Genomic DNA, 24,672 nt, shown 5'->3' with positions numbered 1-24,672 from the left:
GGGCCTGCCACAGTCCTGATTGGCCAGCGCGTGTCGCGTTCAACTGGCGAAAAGACGCGTTCCGATCATTGCAATTATTCCACTCATCACAGCGAAACTCACTTTATCCCTTGACATGAGACCCCGGTAACGATTCATACACCTCGAGCTTCGCCAATTGACCCCAATGACCTGCCTATAATCAACCACTCAACCCTCCAGCACCACCATCCACCTCTCCTCCCATCACAATGCGAACCCGCCGCTCAGCCGCTCCCTCGGAGCAACCCGAACCCCAATCCAGCTCCGAACAGACCTCAACACCAGCACGAGCACCAACCCAAACCACACCCCTCAAGACCTTCATCCTCCCCTCCTCCGCCAGCTCCGACGCCCGCTTCCTCACCCTCCCCAACCCCCGAACCAACGCACCAACACGCTACTTCTTCAGCCCCAACCTCGGCGTCTACGAATTCACCGTAATCGCCTCCCCACCCCACACCCCCCGAAGCACACTCTTCGCACCCACCAAACCCAACACAAATCCACAAGCCCACATCTCCAAAAAAGCCGAACTCCTCGTCGCCACCCCCATTGACATCCTCTTCTTCCTCGTCCCCCTCCTCTCCGCACCCCAGAAAACCAAAACCCTATTCCAACCCCTCGACGACATCATCGACTCGCAGGACGAGCTCCCCGCCCACTTCCGCCATGTCCTCTACGATGACACCTTCCGCGCGACGCTCCATGACCGCACCGCTGCTATTTGCGACTTCGTCGAAGCTGGCGATGAGAAGATGTTCCGGTTTAATGAGATGAAATTGCTCACGGAGCTGGTTTCGAAGGCGGATAGGATGGTTTCGATGGGCTTGCCGCCGAGTTTGGAGGAGCGGTTTGTGAAACAGGCGCTTGCGACGCCGTTGATGGCGGTGAAGAGGGAGGATGTTGCTGCTGGGGGCGAGAATAAGGAGAATGAGGCTGAGGGTGAGGCCGAGCTGGAGAAAAAGAAGGCCGCGGACGAGTCTACGACGACGGAGCAAGTTCCTGAGGGATTAACCGCGCCGGATGGCGTTGCGGATCTATTGAGGATATCTACGGCGTTGGCGTTTATGAAGGAATGTTATCTGTCGAAGGAGATGAGTGCCCGGATGGATGAATTGCTGGCTGCGCCGGAGACTCCGAGGGATTTTAAGCCGATGCGGGATCACTTGGATGTTGTGGCGAAGTTGCGCGCGGAGGCGCTCGCGTCTCGCTCGCTAGGGGATTTCAGCCGGAAGCGGAGTGCGGAGGATCAGGAGGCGGCTGAAACGCGAGCGGAGAAGAAGCGGAGGCAGGAAGAAGAGGAGAAGAAGAAGAAGGCGGGCGAGTCGAGGGGAGTGCGCGACTTGAAGAAGGTGAATACGACGGGCATGAAGAAGATGAGTGATTTCTTTGGGAAGGCGGCTGTGAAGAAGAAGACTTAGAGTTACTGCGGTTTTGCGTTGGGATGCGCGGATACTGTTGCAGCATTGGTCGCTGCCAGTCCCGATGGCTGGCGAATTTTGGGTCTGCAGACGCTGTTGGGTCTCGACTAGAGCTGACCCTGTATGGACGGGCATCGGTCCGGGAATACTGCACCTCTTAAAGGCAAGTTAAAGGCAATTGGCGTGGCACCCAAGCCTTTTGCTACCAGGAGTCCAGTGATGGACATGATGGCTGTAGACGTTACTGCCTTCATGCTTATAGAGGTAAGATATACTCAGAGCACATCGGTGGTCACCGAGAAAATAGTCCCATTTGTACAGATACTTCACGTTATACACAAGTGCATGGGTTTCCAATGAACACAGAACTTTGAATCTGTGTTTGCAGTCTGCAGGAGAATAAACCAACGCTAGATCCAAGACCATCATGCCGACTAGATGAAACATTATATCCAAGAAAACCCACCTTAGACCTCGACCTGGGCAATGGCTGCGCCCGTGACCCTGTTGTATGTTAGCATCATGCAGTGTACCGATTCGAGGCAGCAGGGACATACAGGAACGAGCCGTTAGAGGGCTTACTGATGACCATCGCTTCGGTCAATTTCTCCTCACTGATGTCCGGGAACCTCTTCAGGTAGTACTCTTCCTTCAAGGCCTTGGTAACAGCCTCAACCTTGGACTGAGGAAGCATGTGAACGGTGCAACCGCCCCATCCAGCGCCGGTCAGGCGGCTACCCAAGGTACCCGCCCGGCGTGCAATGTCGCAGATCTCGTCCACTTCCGGAGCGCTGCACTCGTAAAGGTTGCGGCACGAGGTCTGGGATTCATTCAGAAGTTGGCCCAGATACTGGATACGTCTCTCGTCGAGATTCGTCGCCTTAGCGAGGCACGCCTTGAAGTCCAGCACCCGACGAGCCTCGGTGAAGCAATGCAGGGCGCGCTGCCGGAGGAGGAAGCGGTCTGCTTGGACAGGGAACGAAGAGAGATACTTAGCTTCGAGCTCAGGGACTGTAATATTAAGGAGCGTGGCAATCTCCTCGCGAGTGTATCCTTGTTCTTGCGTCAGGATCTCCATGGTACTCTGGATCACAGAATCAATCTGGTACTCCAGGGGATCTCCCAAGCGGCCCTCTTTGCTCATCAGCGCATTGTGGAAGTTACGAAGACTGAAGCCGAGAGAACTGTTGTCCTTGGGGAGGGTCAGTCCATTTCTGGCAGCCAGGACCACAGCGGCGAGCGTGCACTCAGCGACGCGAAGGTTGTAATGACGAGGGGCGGTCTCAGCCTTGTTAGAGGTGACGAAGCTCTGCGCCATGAGGAAAGTAATTTCCTCATCTGCCTTGGGGATAGGAACATGCTGAACGGAGAAGTTAGGGTAGAACTGGGTATACAGCAAGTATCCTCGACGAGAGAAAATGGAAGCGGCTTGGTCCATTCTAGCAGTAACAGAGTTAGACCAACTCAAATAAGTATGTAGGGTGGTAAATGATAGCTTACCCTCCCGAGTAGACACCAACTGCGCGCTCAGAAACCACAGCCAGATCAAGCAGATCCTGTTTTGAGACATCATGGTTGTTGGCCTTCATGACTGCCAAGGCACTGGCGCACACGAACGCGGCACTGCTAGAGATACCACCACCCGGAGGCACGTTACCATCCAGGAGGACTTCGATACTAGCGGGGACGAAAGAACCATCTGCATTGTGCTTGCGCAGAAATTTCAGGGCTCCCAGAAGCCCGGCCTTGAAGTAGTTGACCCATTCATGCTTCTTTGGGTCGATCTCAATGTCCGTGTCGTGAGGCACGGTGAACTCGCGGGTAGGGAATTTTTCAGGGTTAACATTGGAAATCTTTACAACCGACTCAGAGCCTGTGGAGGGGATGACTTTTACAGCGATGATCACGTCCACGCTCACGGCGGTGGGAAGGACATCATACAGGTTGTAGTCGATGTGCTCGCCGATGATGTTGACGCGACCGGGACTGCGGGCCACGAAATCCGGGCGATGGTTGTACGACTTGGTAAACTGGGCGACCAGATTATTGAATCGATCCTGGTGCTGAGGGGCAATCGAGGTGACCGAAGCGTCGTCGGTTGCGTAGACCTCAGCGATGGATTCCGTCTGGGGGACGAGTTCCTGCGGGGTTGCCATGGCGGGGTAAAGATGCAACAAGAAAAAGAAAAACACGGATGACAGGCCAGGCGGAGGGAGGAAACAAGAGGAGGGGAAGGGGCAGGAGAGAGAAGAAAGAAGCAGTCAGCCGATATTAAATAAAACAAGGCACCGTCGGTGTTCCTGAACCACTAACTCTACCGGAAGAAATCAATAGGAGAGGGAAAATTCGAGCTGATGGTGCTCCGCAGAGACCCTGATCGGTTCCGGATGGAAGCAAGTCACGGGCGGGATGGCATGGCATGGGCAGCCCGTGATTGCCTGAGAGCCGGGGAAGAGTGGAGGCCCGGAAATGACACCAGTCGTTAGCCAGGCGTCTCCGACTGGTTCACTTCTCCGTTCTCCGTTCTCCGGTCTCCAGTCTCCAGGCTTTTCAACCGACCCCGTGGTTTCGGCTGATTCGGGATGTCCTGGACGTTCTTCGGTCGGGAAACCCATCTGGTCTGTCAACTGCAAGTCAATTCGTTCTCGTCTTCCCTACGTTTTATGTTTGGCCTCTTGTGTTCCCACCACGTCATAGCTGGGAATTTTATTGACAGAGACTGCTTAATTGCACCAATTGACCTTCCGCTCAATAATCCCGCAAGCCACCCAATTTAGCCGAACCCAGATGGCCTCGGTCCTGAACGCGTCCGGGTGGACACAGAAGCTGGGCCGGTTGTACTCCGTATAACAGCCCATTGAGTCACCGACCGATAGTACCTAAGCACCTCAATGAAAATATTTGCCCTAATCTAGTCAATTTACTGGGGTTTATCGTTAGTCTGGTCGACCGATAAAGCTAAGACTGACACCATGGAAATGCGGGGTATCGATTTTCTCGTACCGAACGTTATCGCATGACTGGGGATCAGTTGACTTAAACGTTCTTGATGGATAGTTGGACACCCAACCCAGCAAGGAGCGGTCAATGTTCGATAACTGATTTGCTTCCATCTCCAAGATTTACCTCATAATGTGTTTGGGGTTCCGATCTCGGAAGAGCCCATGCAGGAGACTAATCGCGCTTAATGTTTGCTTCTGAAGGATTCGACCATCCGGAGCATTTCTCCTACAGTGAAAGTTGGAAATACTCAGACGCTTTACAGCTTATGCTCTTGCGGAGGGGCATATACAGTCACTCTACAGAGTACCCTGCACCTACAAGGGCTCTTATTCGGTCGGTGTCAAAAGTACAGCCGGGGTACGGAGTACGAGCAGACTGGGTGGCATCGCGGTTCCCATGCACATTGTTGCTGTGGCTGGAACTCTGCATGTCTGACGCAAGGTCAGACTAATTGCAGGTAGCCAATTTCATCAGCTTAGAGCTTGCACAGTAAGCAGTTGGGCAATATACGAATCTTTGTGGTTGCGAACACTCGTATTCGAGATCGCTTTCATGTTCCATACCTCGTAGGTTTGACCAAGTAGAGGTATGGTATGGTTACTGAGAAGGAATATATCTCCCACTGTCTCGACGATGCGGTGGCTAAGTGCCAACAAACAACCCCTCCACGGAGAATTGCTGAACTAGCAATCCATGTGCATGCTTTTTCTATGCCGGATACCTGCATGTGATCGCAACGCATTGAGCTATATTCGGGCATTTGCCTGCGGGTGGGCTATAAAAACGGCCAAAAGGCCCGTGATCGTCATCATTAAACGGCGGTTGCCCCCAGTAAGGGCTGTAGAGATCCAGATCACTGTAGGGCTTACTCTCCGGTAATTGATTACTGTAGTGAGCAATAAGCCCCAATTGCAACTTGCGAAAGGATAAGGGCATTGATTACGATGGGGATGGGAAAAGCGTCAGCGCTTGACCGGCTGGTTAGATCTCGGATGGTGAAGCAATTGAAGCCTTGACCAGGAGCCTGCACTGCTCCAATGGATGGAGAAATGTTTGCATGTGCAACGCGAGCTCACCATCATCCGCATCCCTCGCCTGTTTTATTGAATGTTGCCCGGGGTTGCTCTGGTGAAGAAGGCCAGCCGAGTGACTGGCACTCCAATCAGGTGATGGTTTTCGCGTCCGGACGCCGATGATCGGAGCAGTGGGCGGGCCGGGGCCAATGGGAGGGCCCAGATTATTCGACTCCAACGGGACTAGGCCGGGGCGGGCTAGCGTGCAACCATAACCGTCCCCGAAGTCTGAGTCTTCGCTCCTGCCTTAAGGAACGGATCTTCTTGCTCACTTTCCTGGTCCCGTTCTTTTTCCCGTTGTGAGCACTCCCCTTTCCCATTCTACAGGCCTGGCAGTCATCCGCCGTCAAGATGATGCCTATGAGACCTACCCAAGGCGCTCTGCGCACTCTGCACTATCAGAGATACCTCGCCTCCGGCAGAAGAACTTTTACCACGACTTCCGTGGCTGCGACCGCCTCGCCCCACCGCTTTGCTGCTCAGAAGAGGTCGCAGAGCACCGCAACAGCTACTGCCTCGTGAGTATCCCGGCCGGCAGCATCCAACCCGCCTCTGGCCATCATGATCGGATGCTAACATGTGTGCCAATCGCTCAGAAACTCAAGACCGGTCCCGAGCCCTGCTTTCAACCAGGAACCTCACCGCAATGAGGTGTCGCCACTCCAAAATCGCCAGGTCCCCGAACTGGACGACTCGTACGCGGCCCTATTACGATTCCCATGGCTGACTGGAATAGAGCTGACATGGTTCTTGGAGCGTAAACAGTTTCGTCGGACTCAGTGGTGGTGAAATCTTCCATGAGATGATGCTTCGTCTTGGCGTCAAGCATGTCTGTGAGTCACGCTACCTTTTTCCCTCGATTTACCGGTCCCTCAAGACGGTAAGGTTGACCCACCACCTCTAGTCGGTTACCCCGGAGGCGCCATTCTCCCCGTCTTCGATGCCATCTACAACTCCAAGCACTTCGAGTTCGTTCTCCCTAGACATGAGCAGGGTGCCGGTCACATGGCCGAGGGTTACGCCCGTGCCTCAGGAAAGCCCGGTGTGGTCCTCGTCACTTCCGGCCCCGGAGCCACCAACGTTATCACCCCCATGCAGGATGCCCTTTCCGACGGTACTCCCATGGTCGTCTTCTGCGGTCAGGTGCCCACCAGCTTGATCGGTACCGATTCTTTCCAGGAAGCCGATGTCATCGGTATCTCCCGGGCTTGCACGAAGTGGAACGTGATGGTCAAGTCGGTCGCCGAACTCCCCCGTCGCATCCAGGAGGCTTTCGAGATTGCCACCAGCGGCCGTCCCGGACCTGTCCTTGTCGACCTGCCGAAAGACATCACCGCCGGTATCCTCCGTAAACCCATTCCGATGAACAGCACCCTCCCCTCCCTCCCCAGCGCTGCGACCATGGCCGCCCGCGAATTGAGCATGCAGCAGCTCAAGGGTACCATCAACCGTGTCGCCCGCCTCGTGAACATGTCCAAGAAGCCCATCCTGTATGTCGGTCAGGGTCTTCTCGCTCGCCCCGATGGCCCTCAGATCCTGAAGGAGCTGGCCGATAAGGCCTGCATCCCTGTCACCACCACCCTCCAGGGTCTGGGTGGATTCGATGAGCTGGATTCCAAGGCGCTGCACATGCTGGGTATGCACGGATCTGCGTATGCCAACATGGCCATGCAGGAAGCCGATCTGATCATCGCTATCGGTGCTCGCTTCGACGACCGTGTGACCGGAAACATCTCCAAGTTCGCCCCCCAGGCCAAGCTGGCCGCGGCCGAGAACCGTGGTGGTATCGTCCACTTCGAGATCATGCCCAAGAACATCAACAAGGTCGTCCAGGCCAACGAGGCTGTTGAGGGTGACTGCGCCGAAAACATCCGTCTCCTCCTTCCCCACCTTGAGGCGGTGCCTGAGCGTAAGGAGTGGTTCGAGCAGATCAACGACTGGAAGGCTCGTTTCCCCTTCTCCCTTTACGAGAAGCAAACCGCCGAGGGACCCATCAAGCCCCAGGCCTTGATTGAGAAGCTCAGCGACCTCACCGCACACATGAAGGACCGCACTGTCATCACGACTGGTGTCGGTCAGCACCAGATGTGGGCTGCGCAGCACTTCCGCTGGCGCCACCCTCGCACCATGATCACCTCTGGTGGTCTTGGAACCATGGGATACGGTCTCCCGGCTGCTATTGGTGCCAAGGTCGCTCGCCCCGAGGCCCTTGTCATTGATATCGATGGTGATGCCTCCTTCAACATGACCCTCACCGAGCTCACCACTGCTGCTCAGTTCAACATTGGTGTCAAGGTTCTCCTGTTGAACAACGAGGAACAGGGTATGGTGACCCAGTGGCAGAACCTGTTCTACGAGGACCGTTACTCGCACACTCACCAGAAGAACCCCGACTTCGTTCCCATGGCCCAGGCCATGGGTGTTGCCGCAGACCGGTGCACCAAGCCTTCGGAGGTTGAGGAGAAGCTGAAGTGGCTGATTGAGCACGATGGCCCTGCTCTTCTGGAAGTGTTCACTGACCGCAAGGTGCCTGTACTCCCCATGGTGCCCGCTGGCTGTGCCCTGCACGAGTTCCTTGTTTATGACGAAGGTATGTTGCGCTCATCTCCCCCTGCTTGGTGAGTAAATGCTAATATGAGTTTGTGATTTAGCCAAGGAACAAGAGAGGAAGGCTCTGATGAGGAAGCGCAAGGTTCCCGGCATCGTCTAAGCAACGCCGCTGACGCTAGCGATGAGTTGCCATGCCTGTTATTTGATAGCTGCAAAAGTGCCCACCCATTTCTTATCTCTTGATATCCATGGCGTTTCTGGCAGGTTCTAAAACGCTAGCGGGTGCCGGTCCGCGCCCCGGAGACTGGCTCCAGTCGTCCCCCTCCTATCAGGGAGCACTGTACTGAAAGATGCAGGGAAGCGCATAGCATTCTACAGTGGGCTCCACTGAGACCTGTACCTGGCCACGTGGACCGGGGCGGGCTTCTTCTGATTCGGATCTGACGCTGGGCTGGATCGTCTTTACCCTTTTTCCTTTTTCCACGTTTTGGCATGCTGTTGATTGCATTGTGGCTCACCCGAAAAGTTGCCTCGTTGGTGGTTGTGGGGCCCAGCTGTATATAATCCTTATGTTGCTGTAATCTTTGTGTGACCTTGGAAATATCATGAGGCATTGAAAAGGGGAATCTGCTGGTGTGATCGCTAGTGCTGACCGGGGCATGCGTATGGTAAATTAGCTTATCTCTACTAGTGCTCCGCGCTGGCGTGCTACCGGACTCGAAAATGTGTACTATCTCTATAGTCTGTCTTAAAGCTGCATCCGCCATGATGGGGCCAAGTGAGGTGATGGCTGAGGTCTCTGGTTGGACCCTCCAGTCTCACGTGACAATCCCCCAACCGGCGGCCGCCCGCCTGTTTTTCGCCGCCGAACAGCCGCGGTTCGTATCCGAAGCACTAATCTGAGACTAGTGAGGGATTACATCGAGTGCTGCTGCTGGTGCAGTGCAGACGTCGGAGCTGCCTAGTAGGGCTGTCACTCTCCCCTCCGTTCTCGCCTCCAGCTCTCTCCCACCGTCTTACCTTTCCGTCCACACATGATGCTGCGCTTGTTCCCTTAGCCCCGACCAGTGCCTCTACCACCGTTGTATCCACTCTCTCTTCCTTCCACCACATCATGGCCTCGGTCCCAGGTTACCCGGCCTCCGGCAGGCCACAGCCATCCGACCATAATACCCCATCTACCCCCCAGAACGAGGTGTCTGGGAGCGTGATAAGTCGCGCTTCGTCGGCTGGATCGGCTGAGGATCATGACACCGTCTTACTCAACGGCCCCTCCGATACAGCCACTCATGGATCCCCGACTACTACCAGCCCGCCCACCGTCGATTCGTCCAGTTACGAGCCGCGCCGGTGTTGGATTTGCTATACAGATGAGACAGAGGAGTCGCCCCTCAATTCACAATGGCGCTCACCGTGTCCTTGCGCCTTGACGGCCCACGAAGCTTGCCTGCTCGACTGGCTCGCCGATCTCGAGAATCCCCGATCTCGGAGGCGCAACGGCCATATTGCGAAGATGGTGTGCCCGCAATGCAAGTCGGAGATTGTTGTGTCGCGCCCACGCAGCTATATCGTGGATATCGTGCGGTTGTTTGAGCGCCTCGCTGGCCGACTGGTCCTCCCGGGCATGGTCTTCACTCTGGGCGGCACCGTCTGGGCGGGGTGCTGTGCACATGGCGTTTATTCGATGTACTTTGTGTTTGGAACCGAGGAAGCTAGAATGATCTTGGAGGAGACAGCAGACGGGGCATGGAATTCAGGCCTCAACCTCGGGTTGCCTCTTATACCCCTGGTGTTGATCTTCTCGCGCACCCGGTACGCAGATGGGCTTCTTCCTGCCATCCCCGTCATGTTTTTCGCTACGCACCAACCCGGACAGGAGCTGGAATTGGATCTTTGGCCGCCCAGTGCGGCAGTGACGTTTGCTGCTCTTCCGTACCTGAAGAGCTTTTATGGCACCCTTTACGAGAGAATGTTTGGCAAGCTGGAGAGGAAATGGATTGCAGAGGTGCAGCCGCGCCAGTCGGATATCAACGAATTCGATGATAATGCGCCGCCAGAACACCCTGAGCCGGACCCGCCCAATGACAACGGACTGCTGATGGAGATTGATTTGGAACTACAGGTTGGGATGGGCGGCGACGACGGACCACAAGGGTTGCTCGGGTTCAACGGCGGAAACGCGCAGGGTGAGGGACAAGGGCAGAACCAGGATGGAGGAAACGGGCAAGCCTTGGGCCTGGCTCGGAGGGATGACTTGATCCACGACACAAGCAGTTTGGCCGACATCATCCTCGGGGCGCTTGCGTTCCCGGCCATTTCTGCCTCGATGGGTGGCCTGTTGAAGTATGTATTACCGACATCGTGGACGACACCATCGACGCTGAGCAAGGCCAAGCCGGGGCTGCTGCAGACCCGTTGGGGCCGGAGTGTGGTTGGAGGTTGTGCGTTTGTGCTTTTGAAGGATGCGTTGGTCTTGTACTGCCGGTGGAAATTGGCACAAACCCACCGACGACGCAAGGTGTTGAACTACGATCGATCGAAGAAGCGGGTGACTAGTAAGGAGTGATGGATTGGTTATGAGCGCAGTGTAACGATGCATTTCTGGCGTTATTCTGATTGATCGGATGGTACTGAGATACACTCTTTGCTGGTTTGCGTTTGATATGAGCGATGATCCATCGGTAAAGCAACCGAGTGGTATGCAGCATACTGAAAATAACACAAAAGATCTCATCGCAGAGAATAAACAGTAGAAATAATTCAAAATCCGTAGTGAAATATACTCTCTACTCTGGAGTAAGCGCGCTTATTCTTAGCGCGCGGCTGATAATCAAAGTTCCGCTCCGAGTCTCTTCCATTCTCCCCGAACTTCTCCAGGCCCTACCTACACCTCCACCTACACCCTACACTCACCACTCTCACTCAACCACCACCCAGGGCCACGGGAACCACCAAATACCAACATGCGCCCTCTTTCCCCCGTCCTGGCCTCCCTGGCCAACGTCTTCCGCATCCCCATCACCCGCGCCCCCGTCCGCCCAACCCTCACCAACGAAATCCTCTCTTCCACTTCTACTCCTACCTCTCCGCGCTCCTTCTCCACCACCTCCGCCCTCTCGAAAAGAAAAGAAAGTGGCTATAGAGGCGATCGTCGGATTCGTACGTCTCCCGCCTCCCAATTGACCCTTCCCTCTCCCAATCCCTTCCCCTTCCCCTCCCATTTCAACCCCAATCCCAATTCCAACTCCCATCCCATCCTAACAGAGCAAAAATATAGTATTAATCCGCTACTTCCTCCACCACCCCCTCACGCCCCGGCCCCTCCGCTTCTCCCGCACGCGTTTCCTCCGGCACTGGACGATCCACCGCGCCTGGAACCTCTACCAAGCGAATCAGCGTCGGGCCCACGAGCTCGAACTCCAGCGCCAGTGGCAGTCCATGCAAGCCGCGTGTGAGGAATTGCGTACGGGGGCCGGTGATGGTGGGAAGTTGTTTCGGAAGAGTATGATTAAGACGGGCGTGTTTAGGGATTTGGTTCCGATTGAGTATGCGCGGTTGCAGACGGAGGGGCCGGCGAGGGAGGGGTGGAATTTTGAGTGGAAGAGGGATTAGATTTCATTACTATCTTTTCAAAGGTTGGGGGGGGAAGACGGGGGATGATTGTGCTGCTTGTATGTATTTATGGTTGGATGTATAATATATGGTTCTGTTCTTTACTTTGGTGGTGGTGATGATGATGGTGATGGCCTACATTACCAGTACAGAATGATACAATTTCAGCATACAGGGAATAAGAAATACACCGCTAGGCAGTAACAGTAGAACACATCAAGGTAAGGACAGACATCGCACGTTCCAACCCAAGGAGAGACTCGGCAGCATCCGGACCAAGGGTATCGTTGAACATGCCAGGCAAGATTCCACAAAGAAGAGGCCCTCCCAAACGCCGCAAATGCAAGATATATCGATCAACGTCCGTCGACCACCCGTCCCCCTTTTTTTCAAATCCAATTCAACAGACTGGCCCACGCGTGCGACGCGTGGCAACATGCGCAATAACCGCAGAGCGAAATGAACCGTCGTGGCTGGCATGCAAAATCGCTGAAATACCATCAGAGTCGGCGACATATATAATCGCAAGTCGTTATCTTCCGTCATAGCACAATGCAGCACGAGCTCTTGCGCTTATCGAACGTCAGGAGCGCCGCACGCGTCGCCGCCTCGAACACATCGTCGACGCCCTCGCCGGTTAACGACGAGCATTCTAGATACTTGCGGGCTCCGATCTGCGTGGAGATGTCGCTGCCTTCTTTCGACGTCACGAACTTCAATGACTTCTTTCTCATCTCCTCGACCGCCAGAGGATCTTCCCGCAGATCTTTTTTCAGGCCGACGAGGATAATCGGGACACCCGGACATCGTTCGTTGGCTTCTTCAATCCACTAGACGAGCCGGTCAGCACAGCTGGCAGGGCCAAGGTGGTCAGACGAACCTTATGTTTGACGTTCTCAAGCGAATCGGGCGTGTCCACGGAGAATCCAATCAGGATCACATGCGCCTTGGAATAGGCTAGTGGGCGGAGTCGCTCGTAATCTTCCTGACCGGCAGTATCCCATAGAGCCAATTGGACCGAACGGCCATCCACTCGGCAATCCGTCACATAGTTCTCAAATACCGTGGGGACCTGGTAACGCGGCGACAGTCAGACACATGCACGGGGTGGGTAGCGAAAAGGTGATAGTTACGGACATAATGCTACACATCAAAATCATATTAGCTCAGAACCTTGGTCATTAAACCCTCATCGCGCAATGGAAGACTCACAGTTGGAAAGTAACCCAGGGTGAAGACACTGAGCAGACTGGTCTTCCCGCAGGCACCGTCTCCGATGATAACCAACTTCCTGCATGCATGTCAGACCTGTACCCATTCGTCTCGGACGAGCGCCTGGTGAGGGACAGCGGGTGGGCTGATAACGGAAGCAGTGATCGGTGGGAGATAACATGATGGCCTCTGTAGCCCGGGCGGCGACCTGGCGGGACGTACCTTCGCATCACATTGTCGTTCTGTTGCTGGGCCATTTTCGATGACCGGGTAGGATCTCGAGATCCCTGGAGCGATGCGGCGAGAGGGAACGAATGGGCGAAGCAATGCGAGGGCGCTGACGAGCCCTGGCGGAACCCGGAACGAAGTAAGAATCAGGCAGCAGGCAAGGCTGGCTGGATGGGGCGATTAGTGCAGGGCGACGGTGGAAGGAGGGGAAGAAATTGGATGGTAAAGATGCCCCTCCCCCTCAGATTAAGAGATACAGGTGAGGAGGCAAGAGGAATGATGCAGAGCCGGGGAATGGAGGAGCAGCTGGGATAATCGGGGTCTTTTTGGGGAGGGGAGGAGGCCAGTCCTTCTGGAAGGCGGTCGCGCGGGTGAGGCTGACGGGGTTACTTACGACAGGCAGAACCGTGGTTACGGTATGGAGTACAGTAGATACTGGAGTGGTACGGATGAGCAAGGCACAAAGTAAACAACCACTGGGCCGCTGCACCGCAGAGTCCATGAGGGGGAATCATCAGGCATCACATTATTATATATGGCATCATCCCCCCTTCTCAGCGAATGGCCAGGAACTCCATCGAATAGCATAGGGCCGCCCAGCACCGCGACCACAACCAATCCCACTGCACACTAATGACTTCCATAGTAATCAAGGAAAAGGATGGGATCGACCCAGTGGAGGGCACAGCTGAAGAATCGTCACCGCACGGCCACTTGTTACTAAGGTTAGAGATTTGTCTCAGACGTTGCAGGCTAGACGGTGGTTATTTCGCGATAGTCGCTGTTACTATTATGAGGGTGGAGAGCCTGTTGGTCCAGGGGAGGGGGATCGAGCCAGGACCAGGGGCATGCGCTGCTTACCATTGGACCCGGCTCCCCAGAAGCGATATTTATAGACTCGGATGCTCTGGCTGCAAGAACCCCGAAGGATGGGCAAGTCCGGTTCCATTGGTCGTGGTTAATTGAGGTGAGGGGAGCAATGGTGCGCGAGAAGAGACTGTGCGAGTCAGGGCACCTTTTTTTAAATTCTTCCCACGCCCGTTGTTGATCAGAGACATGTGGACTCCACTGTACTACTACTGACCTGGCAGGCTCAATTCTCAACCGTCAACAAGCTTGTCGTCCAGTCCTTCTTTCCCCATCTCTCCCTATCTGGATTCTGGGGTGTTGCTCCTCCCGGACTAACCAGCGCGCCCTAAATCCTGGCTGACAGCCACTTCAGGGGTCGGACTCACTATGGCTGAGCAGGTCCTCAACTCCGGTCCATGCATGACATGACATCTTTCTGCATCCATCCCTGCGTCCTGAGGTGTCGGTTCTTGTCCGCCCGCCTCGTTCTACTTCCTCCTGGGCGTCTATAGCACGGCTTCTTATACCCTCTAGAGTTCCGGCTAGATTCTAGACTTGAGCTACGCTATCTATTTCCAGAGCTTCCAGCTGGTCAAAAAATCATTTACTCTGAGACATTGCTTCTAGCTGCATTAAGGTAATGAAACAAACGGAGATCCCCGAAAACCTCCCTCCCCCCCGGTCATCCACCAATTATTTACACTCTGGTGAACAAATCTCCAGCACACTCCAGCATTCAGATCATAACCTCATCAATATCATAGACCAGATGCTGCTGCCTGATCCCCCAGGACTCCAACCCCAATCGGTTATATAGTCCATAGGTAGCCCACGCCATGTACTCCTTCATCCTCAATTTCCATGGGCTGACATCTCTCCGCGCCTTCCCATTCTTGGTCGCCAAAGTGGAGATCGCCATGATGCGCGGTCTCCGGATTGCCTCATACTGGGCAAAGACATCATCCAGACTCCGTTCGGGGTCGCGCAGTAGCCGCGAAAGCAGAAACACATCTTCCAAAGCCATGGACACTCCCTGACCCGCATGAGGCTGCATGGCATGCGCTGCATCTCCAAGCAATACCGTTCGAGAGGTCGACCACTTTCCGCCCAGGGGGAGCCGGAAGACAGGATAAAAGCCAATAAATTTCGTCCGGTTTACCAGTTCTGTTAGCGTCTCGCGCCACTCGCCCTTGCCCGTGTCGAGGATATTATGAATAGTATCTTTATACTCCGCAACCTCTCGCTGGCGCCGCTCCTCCCACCCGTCTCGTGCATTGCCAGATTCTGAGTGAGGAATGGGCGTTTCCCGCGAGAAGAACCAAAAGAGCTTGTCCCCAGATGCGGAGCAGGGCATTGTTACCAGTAGCCCATTACAGGTCATAAAGGCGTTTGCTTGTGTTCTGAGCGCATCCGGAAGGTTGCTGGACTGGATGATGGATTGGGTTCCGGCGATGCCAGAGTACTCGGGCACAATGGACGGGTCAACATGCAGTCGACGGACACTAGAGTGAAGGCCATCGCATCCGATCAGCATATCGGCAGTGTCAGTCGATCCGTCAGAGAAGGTCACAGTGACATTGGTTGGTGACTCGGTGACTGAGACGATACGCTTATTGTAGGAGACAGGGATACGTTCTTCAGCAACGGCGGTGAGAAGAACATCCTGGAGATCTCTCCGGCAAATGCGCAGATATCCGAAGCCCGTCTGCTGGTGGGCCCAGGAAGCCATGTCGACCTTGGCGATGTCACCGTTCTGCAGTGAATGGATCTCCATGTGGGTGACGCAGGATCCGCGTGCGAGAAGGGCCTCATAAAGGCCCATTCGATGAAGCAGACGCATACCATTTGGAAAGATTCCAATGGCGCCACCCATTGTAGTCGGTTCCGGGCGTAGTTCATACACTGTGATGGCGATGTTGTTGTTGCGATGCAGCTGGAGTGCGGCAGCCAGGCCGGCAGGGCCTGCTCCGATGATAATGGCCTAAGTGGTTATATTAGCCAAAGCCTTATGACGAGGAAGTTGAACGAACCTTCTTTTGAGCAGGCATCTTGTATGAGGGCTTGTGTCTGGAGAACCGATGGTTGACCAGCGCGAAAAGCCATCTTATAGTCCATTCTCGCCAACAATATCCAAAAGAATCGGGTTTAGGCTCCGCGGATGTCCGTGGAGGGAATTTCCTGATTAGGTTTAGGCAGGGACATAATGCTGGGGGGCGACCGCCGTTCCTGTGGTTCCTGTTTCGACTCTCGTGACTCGTACCTGATCCAAGGCGATACCGATCCGACAAGTGGCAAGCCCCGCCGACCTCAAGGCGATCAAGGAACATCCTATCCAGCTGCTTTGACTGACACTGTTCAGTTTAGAATTGCACCTACCACGTGATTTAGTCGGGGCCGAACATCATCCAATCAGATTCAACTACCGCGGGTGCCCGACCGTTTCTCCATGATTGAGCCAGGCCAGATACTGCAAGATATTGTTCCACCCATATCGCAGTCATGTACGGAATGCTGCCTACAGACTTGATCATACTATAACGGTCTACTAGTACACCAGGGTTTGATGCTTCATCCACACCGCATTGCCTGCCGTAGTGACAGAATGCATGAAGAATTACATAGTATATTCGGCTAAGAGGGAACCAATACTCCGCACCGCACTCGCATCTACACCCATTCACACTGATGAGGATACATTGCTCTTATCGGGATGCGGGCCTTTGATGCTATTGCTTATCATCTCTATGGAAAACCAGGAGAAAATCATGCCCTTAAGAGGGAGAAACATCCGCAGAGGGACAGATAAGATTAGTCGGCGATGTCTGCCTATGAACTAGCGACTTAACATAGTTATCTCTAGCTTGACGCGCTGCTCCACTGCCCAAGCTCAAGTCAACATGCCTATCACCTGCCTCGAAGCTATCCGTCGTGATCTCCTACTCAGGCACTTTCCGCGGCAATGATCCTGTCGGCCATCTCGGGAAGCGTGTCAGCCATGACTTCCATCTCTCCAAATAACTCCACGATGGGCTCTTTCTCCCAGATGGAGCAGTATGCCCCTTTGTATCTATGTACCTAGTGTCAGTCGTTCCCGTATCTCCGTGATAACAAGTCACTTAGCGCATCTGCACTCACCCCGCACGGCGAGCCGCCGAAACGTCCCACATATGGCCAGCAGCGAACCAGGGCTGCCCATTCTCAGACAACTGCTCCAGGAGCGGTTGGTATACCTGCAAGTCGGGCTTGCCCACACCCTGCGTATCGCAAGATTTCAGGTTCTCTGCAGGCCAGGCAAGACCAGCGTTGGCAAAATATCCCCCCACTCTCGCGATGTCCCCCGCTGTCAGCGCCCAGACAGTGAACCCAGCATCACGCAGCTTGGTGACGCACTCGATCGCTCCGGGACGCAGTCCTAGCTTTGCGTACTCTCTCATGATAAAGGCAAGATCGCTGTCCGTGGCAAAGCTTCTTGGGTTCTCGATGCCGGCCATATGGAGCATCCGGTAAAATAGTAGCTCGAAACAGGTTGCAAACGGCTTATACTGGCCCGACAGGCTCAAATAGGTGTACTCTCGTTCCGCAACCTCGATCCAGGTGTATCCTAGCAGAGACGGCTTGATGCCCTCTGCACGGAGACGGTCGCCCAGTTGGGTGTCAATCGCATCGAAGAGGACGTCATACGACACCAGGGTGCCGACAATGTCGAACACCACGTTCTTGCTGCCAGTCATAGTGTTGATCAGATGTAGGGGCCAGCTAAGCAGAGTTAGAGGAATAATTGTGTTGGATGATCGAAACTTTATGGGCAAATGCTCGCTTTATACACCCGACTCCGGACTGGCCGACATGTGTCATTCAGCAGATGACCAGCCACCCCACTCTTGCTCCTCTTTGCCCTCAGCTTTTCCTCATACGGAGAAAAAGAGGAGACTCGGACTACTCCGCACGATTATCTACAACTCGCTATTAACGCCGCTGCCATTATCACAGTCTAGCTTATCTCCGCAGCAGGATGACCATCCTGCTGCTGTCTTTCAGATAGGACGGCCAACATGGCCAATGATATTGCCATCAGATCCTCACTACGCTCACCGGAATCAACTTATAAAGTGCCGCCTAAATCCCCTCCTCGACAGCCACGTACGCAAAAGAGAAAGAGAGAGTAACCGATCGTAACTATGACGAAGAAAGTGACCGATACCCTCACCGTTGTCGATCCCGAAAACACCGATGTCATCAAGGGAGAAAGTGAGCTCTTGGGAGCAAGTGAAGATGTTGGCTATCACCGATCGCTCGGTCGTCGTCAGATCATGATGATGACCTTTGGTGCTGGCGTCGGGACCGGCTTGTAGGACCGCCTCTCTATACCTGACCAACCACTTACTGACTGCTCCTATCCGTCCAGATGGGTCGGTACAGGCACTGCCTTGAAGTATGGTATGAATCTCTGAGGGCAAGCTACGAAGAAGCTTACGCCGCTAACCACCGTGTGTAGCTGGACCTGGTGGGATCGCCGTTGCATACACGATTACTGCGTATGCCTACCCAAGTACGTGACAAGTATGCATTCGTTGACCATTGCTCTGTCCTTGTTAGGCTCGTGGTATATGTGCAATATACCTCCATCGGAGAGATGACAACATTTAAACCGGTCCATGGCGGATTTATCAGACAGTGTATCGAGTACGTGGAGCCCGCCTTCGGGTTTGCGGTCGGCATCAACTTTTGGTTCTCGGTAGGCAGCTCGTCTCAACTCGAAAGGATGGATGTCTAACTGATGATTGCCAACAGTGGGTGCTTTGCATTCCCGCCGAAATTACCGCGGCGGTCTCCGTGCTTGAATTCTGGCCGCAGACGGAGGTTATCCCTCTTGCAGCATATATCACCATTTTCCTGGTTGTCATTGCCGCGGCCAATGCATTTGGCGTTCGGATCTACGGCCATGTTGAGTATATCATGTCGTTTACCAAGTGCCTGGCAATCGTCGTCATGATCTTCTTCATGATCATCATGACTTCGGGGGGCATCCCAGGCACGCATGGTGCGATCGAATTCCGCTACTGGCGCAATCCCGGTGCATTCAACAATGGTATCAAAGGGATCTCCAAGGCATTTGTCCAAGCACTGTTCAGCTTTGGTGGCGGCGAGCACATCGCAGTCATCGCTGGAGAGGCCAAGGATCCTCGTCGGACCATCAGAAAGACAGTGTACCCAGTCTTCTGGCGTATGTTTTCGTTCTTTGTGGTCAACATCTGGCTTGTGGGCATGTGCGTTCCTTACAACGATGATAACCTCATCAATGGCAGTGGCACAATGGGGAGTCCATTTGTCATCGCCATTGAGCGGGCCGGCGTGATGTGGCTAGCACATATCATCAATGGGTTCATCTTCCTGACGGTGATCAGTTGTGGAATCACCAGTGCATACATTGCTAGTCGCAGTCTTGCTGCATTGTCCGACATGGCTATTCTGCACCCTTTCTTTGGTCGGAAGGACTCTGCTGGCAGACCATATGTTTCTCTGACCATCAGCACTGTCCTCGGAGGGGCCTTGTGCTATCTGAACTGTAACGCCACGGGGGCTACCGTATACAACTGGTTCTCTTCTCTGGTACGGATCTACCCGATGCAAGTGTCGTTGCCCTATATCTGACTCTGCTCCTAGGTGTCTGTCTCAGCCCTCTTCCAATGGTCCAGCATCTTCATCTCCCATATCCGATTCCGGCGGGGCCTTGCCGCGCAAGGCATCAGCACACGGACGCTTCCCTTCCGAGACCGGACGGCTCCTTACTCCCAATACCTGGGCCTCCTGGTGGTTCTTTTCATCGCAGGCTGCGAGTTCTACTTGGCGTGCTTCCCCTTCGGCGAGCAGGGGTCTGCAAAGTCCTGGTTCTCATCGTACATAGCTGCCCCGTTATTCTTCCTGGATTATTTCGGCTACAAAGTGAGTTTTTATTTCTCGGGTAGACTTGGGGTAGGGACTGACCGTTCAACTAGATCTACTTCCGCTCCAAGCTAGTTCGTCCGATAGATATGGACTTCACGGCGGCTCATGTTTTTGATGAAGAGGACCGGGCCAGGGCGACCGTTGGCTACGAGACCCAAAGCCGGACAGACAAAAAGATCGGACAGTCCATCAAGGATCTGGTTTTTGGTTGAGCTCGAGCGACTCGGCTGTATTGGTTCACGTAAAGAGACAAGAAACCGGAGACTGGCGGTCAAGAAATACTTGAGCATTTACACCTAGATAACGTCCTCATTAAATACCCAATCTCATGAGACTTGCAGGTGTCTCCGCTCACATTTCGTAAAGTGAAGCCCGCTCCGGCTACTATTTATATTCGACGGGGTGGGGAGAGGCGTCGCACAAAGGAACACCCCAAAGCCAAGACATAAACCCAGCGCAACCATCTCCATCTTCTCGTATTTATTTCTCGCCAGTTTCTTCATTGAAACTCCATACAATCATCTTATCTCACCTCTCATACTACTGGCTTAAGCAGTACCACGGGCGGCGCAGCTTCCCTGCATAGTCTCGGTGGCTACGGAGCACTATCTACTTGGTGTCAACGACCGAACAAGGGTTGCACCTGTTCTTGCAATAAGGGTTTCTCCGACCCTGCGTGGCTGATTTCAGCTGCGTCGCCTGGCAGGTGGCTTCCGAGCCTTTATCGGTCTAACAGTTGATCTGTTGCAGCCGTGATCCTGATGTCAACCCAACGCGCCCATGGAGGGATAGTGTGTGGATGCTATCGCAAGATCTGCCACGCATGCTGACGATTCCATCATTAATATTTGAGTGTCTCAGAAGGTCTCAGAAGGTCTCAGAAGGACTCTTGGTATCCTTTTTCCTTGTTTTTATTCGATACACAGAGACTCTAGATACGAGCAGGGTGTGAATAGGCCGCGTCACATACTTTCACTTATGCTTCAGGCAACGAATACAGATCTACTGGCTGAGAATAGCTTAATCACTTTCTGATAACGGCCTAGACCATTGCTTGGTCAATCAGGAAATAAACTCCAGGTCTGGCCATGCCCCTCCCTTTCCAGGCACCAAGTCTAACGTTCTCGTTTCAACAGCCCCCTATCAGTCCGCTGCTGACGACGCGACCACGATGCAGTCCGTACACATGGAACTCGATGTGACACCTGTCACTGCAGATGCTTCAAAGATCGGATGATAATCCCAGTTGCTGGACGGTGGACCCTTCATAATATGGCTGCCTCCTTCCATACGCTACGGATGGTGATTGCTGGGGAAAGCGCTGCAAATAAGCTCTCGCAGCCACCCGCCTTGAAACCATCGGGGCGTTTGGCAGCCGTTACGGAGTGGAAGTTTACTAGGGCCATCTTTTAGCCATCATTTTGGGGGGTTCTGACGACTCCTGCTAGGCTATTCTGCACGCCGTCGCTTTCTCGGGCGCAAGAGGGTGCGCCATTGCCCGCTCTACGAATCAACGCATCGATCGGACTGGAGACCCAACGGGCTCTCCATTTCGCATCTCCCAATGGTGGTCTCGTCAGGCGGCCTCCACGGAGTTTTTATGGAGATCCTTAATCTCTGGGCATCGCTTCCTTCGGCATCCGCTGAAACCGTCACCGCTTATTTCCAAGCGCAGGTCCTAAAGACGACGGCACAAACAAAACATCAAAATTGAGACTGGTCAGACGGTTCAGGAAGGAAGCGACCGGTCAATGAAGTCATGGGATGTTCAGGATTTCCTGTATCGGCTGAGAAATGAATCCTGTGTCGTGGCTCGAGCAATGAGGTCGCAGGAATTCAGCGGCCTCCACCCACAAACCATGGTGAGCCGGCCCGTCAAGACGTCAATCTCAAATTCCATCTGGGCCAGCCGCCGGAACGTGCCAACCTCTGTGTAAGATACACCGGGGCGGAAATGATCTGGAAAGGACAATCACAGATGCAATTGTGGAGCAGACTACTTCAATTCCACGGGCGCAGTTGGGCCAGGCTGATCGGCATTCTCTAGTCCTTTTCTATCATTCCACTAACGAAATAGTCGAGACGAGTTGCGGAGTCCCACGAGCACGCCGGCCACCCACGCGCCACATGGTGCAGGGAAGATAGGGATCAGGGAGTATGCATATTTTCATGTCATACGATAAGCCGGCGGGAACAGAATCAAATCCCTCGTCGACGACCGCACAACGGGGGCCCCTAAACAAACGCAGGATGGACTGGGAATCACCGGTGCAAGTGCCAACCGGCCCGCCAGTCGTCATGGGCGCGGAACAGCGGCCTTTTCCGAGCGAGCCCACTCGGAGGGCTAGTGAAGAGTGACACCAACTGAACCTTCCTGCGGTCCGCTAATCCCATTCATTACACAACCCGTACAACCATTGCCCGGTTAGTTACCAATTCTGCACGGCACAGGTTGGCCCTCTTCTGTTCCTGGTCCCGGCCCACGGGCTTAGGCGTGTATGGTGCAGGCACGGGTCGTCCAGCTGTCGGTCCTTTATCCAAAGACCAGCTTAGTGCAGACTTATGGGATCCCCACGAGGGGGTGGAAAGGTGCTTGCTTGCATTCGGGCTGTGGCATTTGCTTGACCTAAGCTCTTCTGCAGATGGTGTACTAATTGCCTACCCCCCTCAAGTGTTGAATTAATAGCCCCCCCACGGCAATCCTCCCGGGTGGCCATATCATAAACGCATCCCTTCCCTCGTCCTCCATTACGGTCTCGGACACCGGTCCGACATCCTCTAACTCCCACCACTCGGACACTAGACTGCCTTTACCCGTTCTCAGAATGGCTGCTTGCAATGGCACGGAGTCGTGGGTTCGAGGCGGGGAGGAGTTCAGAGGGCAGCGCCTGCTGCCCGACATCGTCGACTACTTCGCCCATGAGGAGCCTGATCGCGTATTTGCCGCCATTCCCAAGTCAAGGAATGTTGCAGATGGCTTCCGCGATATCAACATGAGAATGTTGGCGACGGCGGTGAATCATATGGCTGGGTGGGTTGACCGCGCCTTTGACGGAGTCTCCAAAAAGACAACCCTGGCTTATATCGGCCCTCCTGACCTCCGCTACCCAATCCTGCTGCTAGCGCTCATGAAATGCGGATGGACAGTATGTGGCCATGCTCCTCCACAGACAATGCTCGCACACTGATTGATCCATACAGGCGATGTTCGTCTCTGTCCAAAACACTGCGATTCAGAATCTAGGCCTGTTGCAGGAGGCAGATGTCCATGGGCTTCTCTACGCGGATTCCGAGTGCCCAGTCGCAGAGAGTCTGCAACAATTCGACCCATTTATGCCAGTCTTACAGCTACCGGCATTGGCCGAGCTCTTAAAGTCTCGGGCCCCTCCATTTCACTGGGCGGGCTCGTTTTCCGACCTCCAGGACAAACGTTGCCTGATTCTGCACACCTCCGGCACGACAGGTCAGCCAAAGCTGGTGAATTACACCCACGGTACTCTATCCTGCGCCGACAGGGACACATTTCTGCCTGTCCCAGAGGGGCGGCGTGCGCAGAATGCGGACCAGTTCAACTTCTCCCCACCCGGACGTTTCTACTCGCCCTTTCCCCCTCACCACGTAAGTTGCCATATGCACTCTTAGAGATTCACAAACTCATGGATTGGGCAGCTAGCCGGGCTCCATGCCTACACTCTTATGCCCCTCTTTTCACATACGGCCGCTTTTGTCATGGGACCTCTTTCTGTCCCACCGAGCGGGTCCCTGCTGAGCGCGATTTTGCAACAACAGCCGCAGATCCGAGCTATCTACGCTCCCCCATTCATGATAGAGCAGTGGGTGCTCGAGCCGGGAGCCTATGACCAGGCACGACGTCTTGATTTCATCCTTTTCGGTGGAGGGGCACTGGCCCCTAGGGTTGGGCATAAGCTGAGCCGAGTCACTGACGTGCGCCAAATGTATGGGTCTATGGAGACTTGTCATATCCAGGTGCTCATTCCTCAGCCCGGGGAATGGGAATACCTTGAGTTCAACAAATGTGAGGAATACGAGATGCAGGCTGTAGGTGATGGTGTGTATGAGCTGGTGCTGCACCCAAACGAAAAGTCTCGCTCGCATCTGTCGTTTGCTCATAATTATCCCAATGTGCGCACGTGGCGCACGAAAGATCTATTCATGCCTCATCCCACAAAACCCGGGCTGTGGCGCTTCCACTCCCGTACCGAGGATATCATTATGCTGGAAAACAAACTCAAGGTGTGGCCGATTCCCATGGAGACCATCCTACGAGGGAATCCTCATGTGGTCGGGGCTTTGATCGTGGGGAATGGTCGCCCAGAGCCAATCCTCCTCGTTGAGCCCCGGCAAAGCTCTTACACGGAGATGGGCAAAGAAGACCTGCTGGATGCTATCTGGCCGTCTGTCGTCGAAGCCAATTCGGTTGCCTCAGACTATGCGCAAATCCGCCGGTCGCGGATCATCCTATGCCCACCCCAACTCGGCTTTTTCCGGACCCCTAAGGGGACAGTCATGAGAAAGCCGACCGAGTCCTTGTATATTGATCTCATTTCTGCAATCTTCAAGGAAGAGGATGAAGAATCCAGCGGCGATGAACAGGAATACTCCGGTGACCGAACGGAGGTGGGAATGCGCGAAGATCAACTTCTGGCTGCGACCTAGATGTCCCATACTACGAAAAGCTTTTTGCAGGTTGAACGAGAGACGAATTATTACTGTTATGAACGCTTCGGATTGAGACT

At 54.2% G+C, this 24,672-nt stretch overlaps 10 protein-coding genes across 10 annotated transcripts; 6 read left to right on the top strand and 4 right to left on the bottom strand.

The window, feature by feature from the left end:
* The first annotated feature begins 91 nt into the window (after positions 1-91).
* BO80DRAFT_115544 (uncharacterized protein) lies at positions 92-1,702 on the top strand. Its single transcript, XM_025713444.1, has one exon. The coding sequence runs from the start codon at positions 231-233 to the stop codon at positions 1,440-1,442; it is 1,212 nt and encodes a 403-aa protein (XP_025574104.1). The 5' UTR covers positions 92-230; the 3' UTR covers positions 1,443-1,702.
* A 16-nt stretch (positions 1,703-1,718) lies between these two features.
* BO80DRAFT_465797 (galactokinase galE) lies at positions 1,719-4,042 on the bottom strand. The gene is made up of 3 exons (XM_025722747.1): positions 2,943-4,042; positions 2,000-2,881; positions 1,719-1,946 (listed from the first exon to the last, which is right to left on the bottom strand). Exons 1-3 carry the CDS (start codon positions 3,596-3,598, stop codon positions 1,910-1,912), a joined length of 1,575 nt encoding a protein of 524 aa, XP_025574103.1. The 5' UTR covers positions 3,599-4,042; the 3' UTR covers positions 1,719-1,909.
* A 1,827-nt stretch (positions 4,043-5,869) lies between these two features.
* BO80DRAFT_446110 (acetolactate synthase catalytic subunit) lies at positions 5,870-8,228 on the top strand (the record flags this gene model as incomplete). The annotated part of the gene is made up of 5 exons (XM_025721541.1): positions 5,870-6,036; positions 6,115-6,213; positions 6,284-6,351; positions 6,423-8,108; positions 8,170-8,228. The coding sequence occupies 5 exons, from the start codon at positions 5,870-5,872 to the stop codon at positions 8,226-8,228; spliced, it is 2,079 nt and encodes a 692-aa protein (XP_025574102.1).
* A 759-nt stretch (positions 8,229-8,987) lies between these two features.
* Positions 8,988-10,806, top strand: BO80DRAFT_426151 (RING finger domain protein). Its single transcript, XM_025719689.1, has one exon. It carries the CDS (start codon positions 9,183-9,185, stop codon positions 10,632-10,634), a length of 1,452 nt encoding a protein of 483 aa, XP_025574101.1. The 5' UTR covers positions 8,988-9,182; the 3' UTR covers positions 10,635-10,806.
* A 225-nt stretch (positions 10,807-11,031) lies between these two features.
* On the top strand, positions 11,032-11,680 carry BO80DRAFT_446108 (mitochondrial 54S ribosomal protein mL40; the record flags this gene model as incomplete). The annotated part of the gene is made up of 2 exons (XM_025721540.1): positions 11,032-11,227; positions 11,346-11,680. The coding sequence occupies 2 exons, from the start codon at positions 11,032-11,034 to the stop codon at positions 11,678-11,680; spliced, it is 531 nt and encodes a 176-aa protein (XP_025574100.1).
* A 542-nt stretch (positions 11,681-12,222) lies between these two features.
* rho2 (putative Rho GTPase Rho 2) lies at positions 12,223-13,149 on the bottom strand (the record flags this gene model as incomplete). Its single annotated transcript, XM_025715879.1, has 4 exons — positions 12,223-12,510; positions 12,561-12,752; positions 12,893-12,971; positions 13,115-13,149. 4 exons carry the CDS (start codon positions 13,147-13,149, stop codon positions 12,223-12,225), a joined length of 594 nt encoding a protein of 197 aa, XP_025574099.1.
* Positions 13,150-14,553: 1,404 nt separating this feature from the next.
* On the bottom strand, positions 14,554-16,021 carry BO80DRAFT_426148 (FAD-dependent oxidoreductase). Its single transcript, XM_025719688.1, has 2 exons — positions 16,000-16,021; positions 14,554-15,950 (listed from the first exon to the last, which is right to left on the bottom strand). Exons 1-2 carry the CDS (start codon positions 16,015-16,017, stop codon positions 14,706-14,708), a joined length of 1,263 nt encoding a protein of 420 aa, XP_025574098.1. The 5' UTR covers positions 16,018-16,021; the 3' UTR covers positions 14,554-14,705.
* Positions 16,022-16,744: 723 nt separating this feature from the next.
* BO80DRAFT_426147 (haloacid dehalogenase-like hydrolase) lies at positions 16,745-17,769 on the bottom strand. The gene is made up of 2 exons (XM_025719687.1): positions 17,105-17,769; positions 16,745-17,036 (listed from the first exon to the last, which is right to left on the bottom strand). Exons 1-2 carry the CDS (start codon positions 17,698-17,700, stop codon positions 16,910-16,912), a joined length of 723 nt encoding a protein of 240 aa, XP_025574097.1. The 5' UTR covers positions 17,701-17,769; the 3' UTR covers positions 16,745-16,909.
* On the top strand, positions 17,750-20,138 carry BO80DRAFT_494488 (amino acid transporter). The gene is made up of 7 exons (XM_025723880.1): positions 17,750-18,317; positions 18,375-18,406; positions 18,465-18,504; positions 18,566-18,704; positions 18,761-19,579; positions 19,634-19,912; positions 19,966-20,138. The coding sequence occupies exons 1-7, from the start codon at positions 18,148-18,150 to the stop codon at positions 20,125-20,127; spliced, it is 1,641 nt and encodes a 546-aa protein (XP_025574096.1). The 5' UTR covers positions 17,750-18,147; the 3' UTR covers positions 20,128-20,138.
* Positions 20,139-22,478: 2,340 nt separating this feature from the next.
* On the top strand, positions 22,479-24,672 carry BO80DRAFT_115056 (acetyl-CoA synthetase-like protein). Its single transcript, XM_025713443.1, has 3 exons — positions 22,479-23,061; positions 23,117-23,533; positions 23,585-24,672. Exons 1-3 carry the CDS (start codon positions 22,741-22,743, stop codon positions 24,590-24,592), a joined length of 1,746 nt encoding a protein of 581 aa, XP_025574095.1. The 5' UTR covers positions 22,479-22,740; the 3' UTR covers positions 24,593-24,672.

Source organism: Aspergillus ibericus (genome assembly GCF_003184845.1).
Source record: "Aspergillus ibericus CBS 121593 unplaced genomic scaffold BO80scaffold_26, whole genome shotgun sequence".
In the NCBI taxonomy this organism is placed as follows: Eukaryota; Fungi; Ascomycota; class Eurotiomycetes; order Eurotiales; family Aspergillaceae; genus Aspergillus; species Aspergillus ibericus.
The sequence above is the reverse complement of the archived record's forward strand: the minus strand, read 5'-3'. Positions and strand labels throughout refer to the sequence as shown.

Bases quoted from the DNA above. Each gene is read 5' to 3' on its own strand.
- BO80DRAFT_115056 (XM_025713443.1), top strand. From the start codon at position 22,741: ATGGCTGCTTGCAATGGCACGGAGTCGTGGGTTCGAGGCGGGGAGGAG. The intron at 23,062-23,116 runs GTATGTGGCCAT...TGATCCATACAG, and splicing joins TCATGAAATGCGGATGGACA to GCGATGTTCGTCTCTGTCCA. The intron at 23,534-23,584 runs GTAAGTTGCCAT...TGGATTGGGCAG, and splicing joins CGCCCTTTCCCCCTCACCAC to CTAGCCGGGCTCCATGCCTA.
- BO80DRAFT_465797 (XM_025722747.1), bottom strand. From the start codon at position 3,598: ATGGCAACCCCGCAGGAACTCGTCCCCCAGACGGAATCCATCGCTGAG. The intron at 2,882-2,942 runs GTAAGCTATCAT...TGTTACTGCTAG, and splicing joins GTTGGTGTCTACTCGGGAGG to AATGGACCAAGCCGCTTCCA. The intron at 1,947-1,999 runs GTATGTCCCTGC...AACATACAACAG, and splicing joins CCCTCTAACGGCTCGTTCCT to GGTCACGGGCGCAGCCATTG.
- BO80DRAFT_426151 (XM_025719689.1), top strand. From the start codon at position 9,183: ATGGCCTCGGTCCCAGGTTACCCGGCCTCCGGCAGGCCACAGCCATCC.
- BO80DRAFT_115544 (XM_025713444.1), top strand. From the start codon at position 231: ATGCGAACCCGCCGCTCAGCCGCTCCCTCGGAGCAACCCGAACCCCAA.
- BO80DRAFT_494488 (XM_025723880.1), top strand. From the start codon at position 18,148: ATGACGAAGAAAGTGACCGATACCCTCACCGTTGTCGATCCCGAAAAC. The intron at 18,705-18,760 runs GTAGGCAGCTCG...GATTGCCAACAG, and splicing joins GCATCAACTTTTGGTTCTCG to TGGGTGCTTTGCATTCCCGC. The intron at 19,913-19,965 runs GTGAGTTTTTAT...CCGTTCAACTAG, and splicing joins TGGATTATTTCGGCTACAAA to ATCTACTTCCGCTCCAAGCT.
- BO80DRAFT_426147 (XM_025719687.1), bottom strand. From the start codon at position 17,700: ATGACTGGCAGCAAGAACGTGGTGTTCGACATTGTCGGCACCCTGGTG. The intron at 17,037-17,104 runs GTGAGTGCAGAT...CTAGGTACATAG, and splicing joins TCGGCGGCTCGCCGTGCGGG to ATACAAAGGGGCATACTGCT.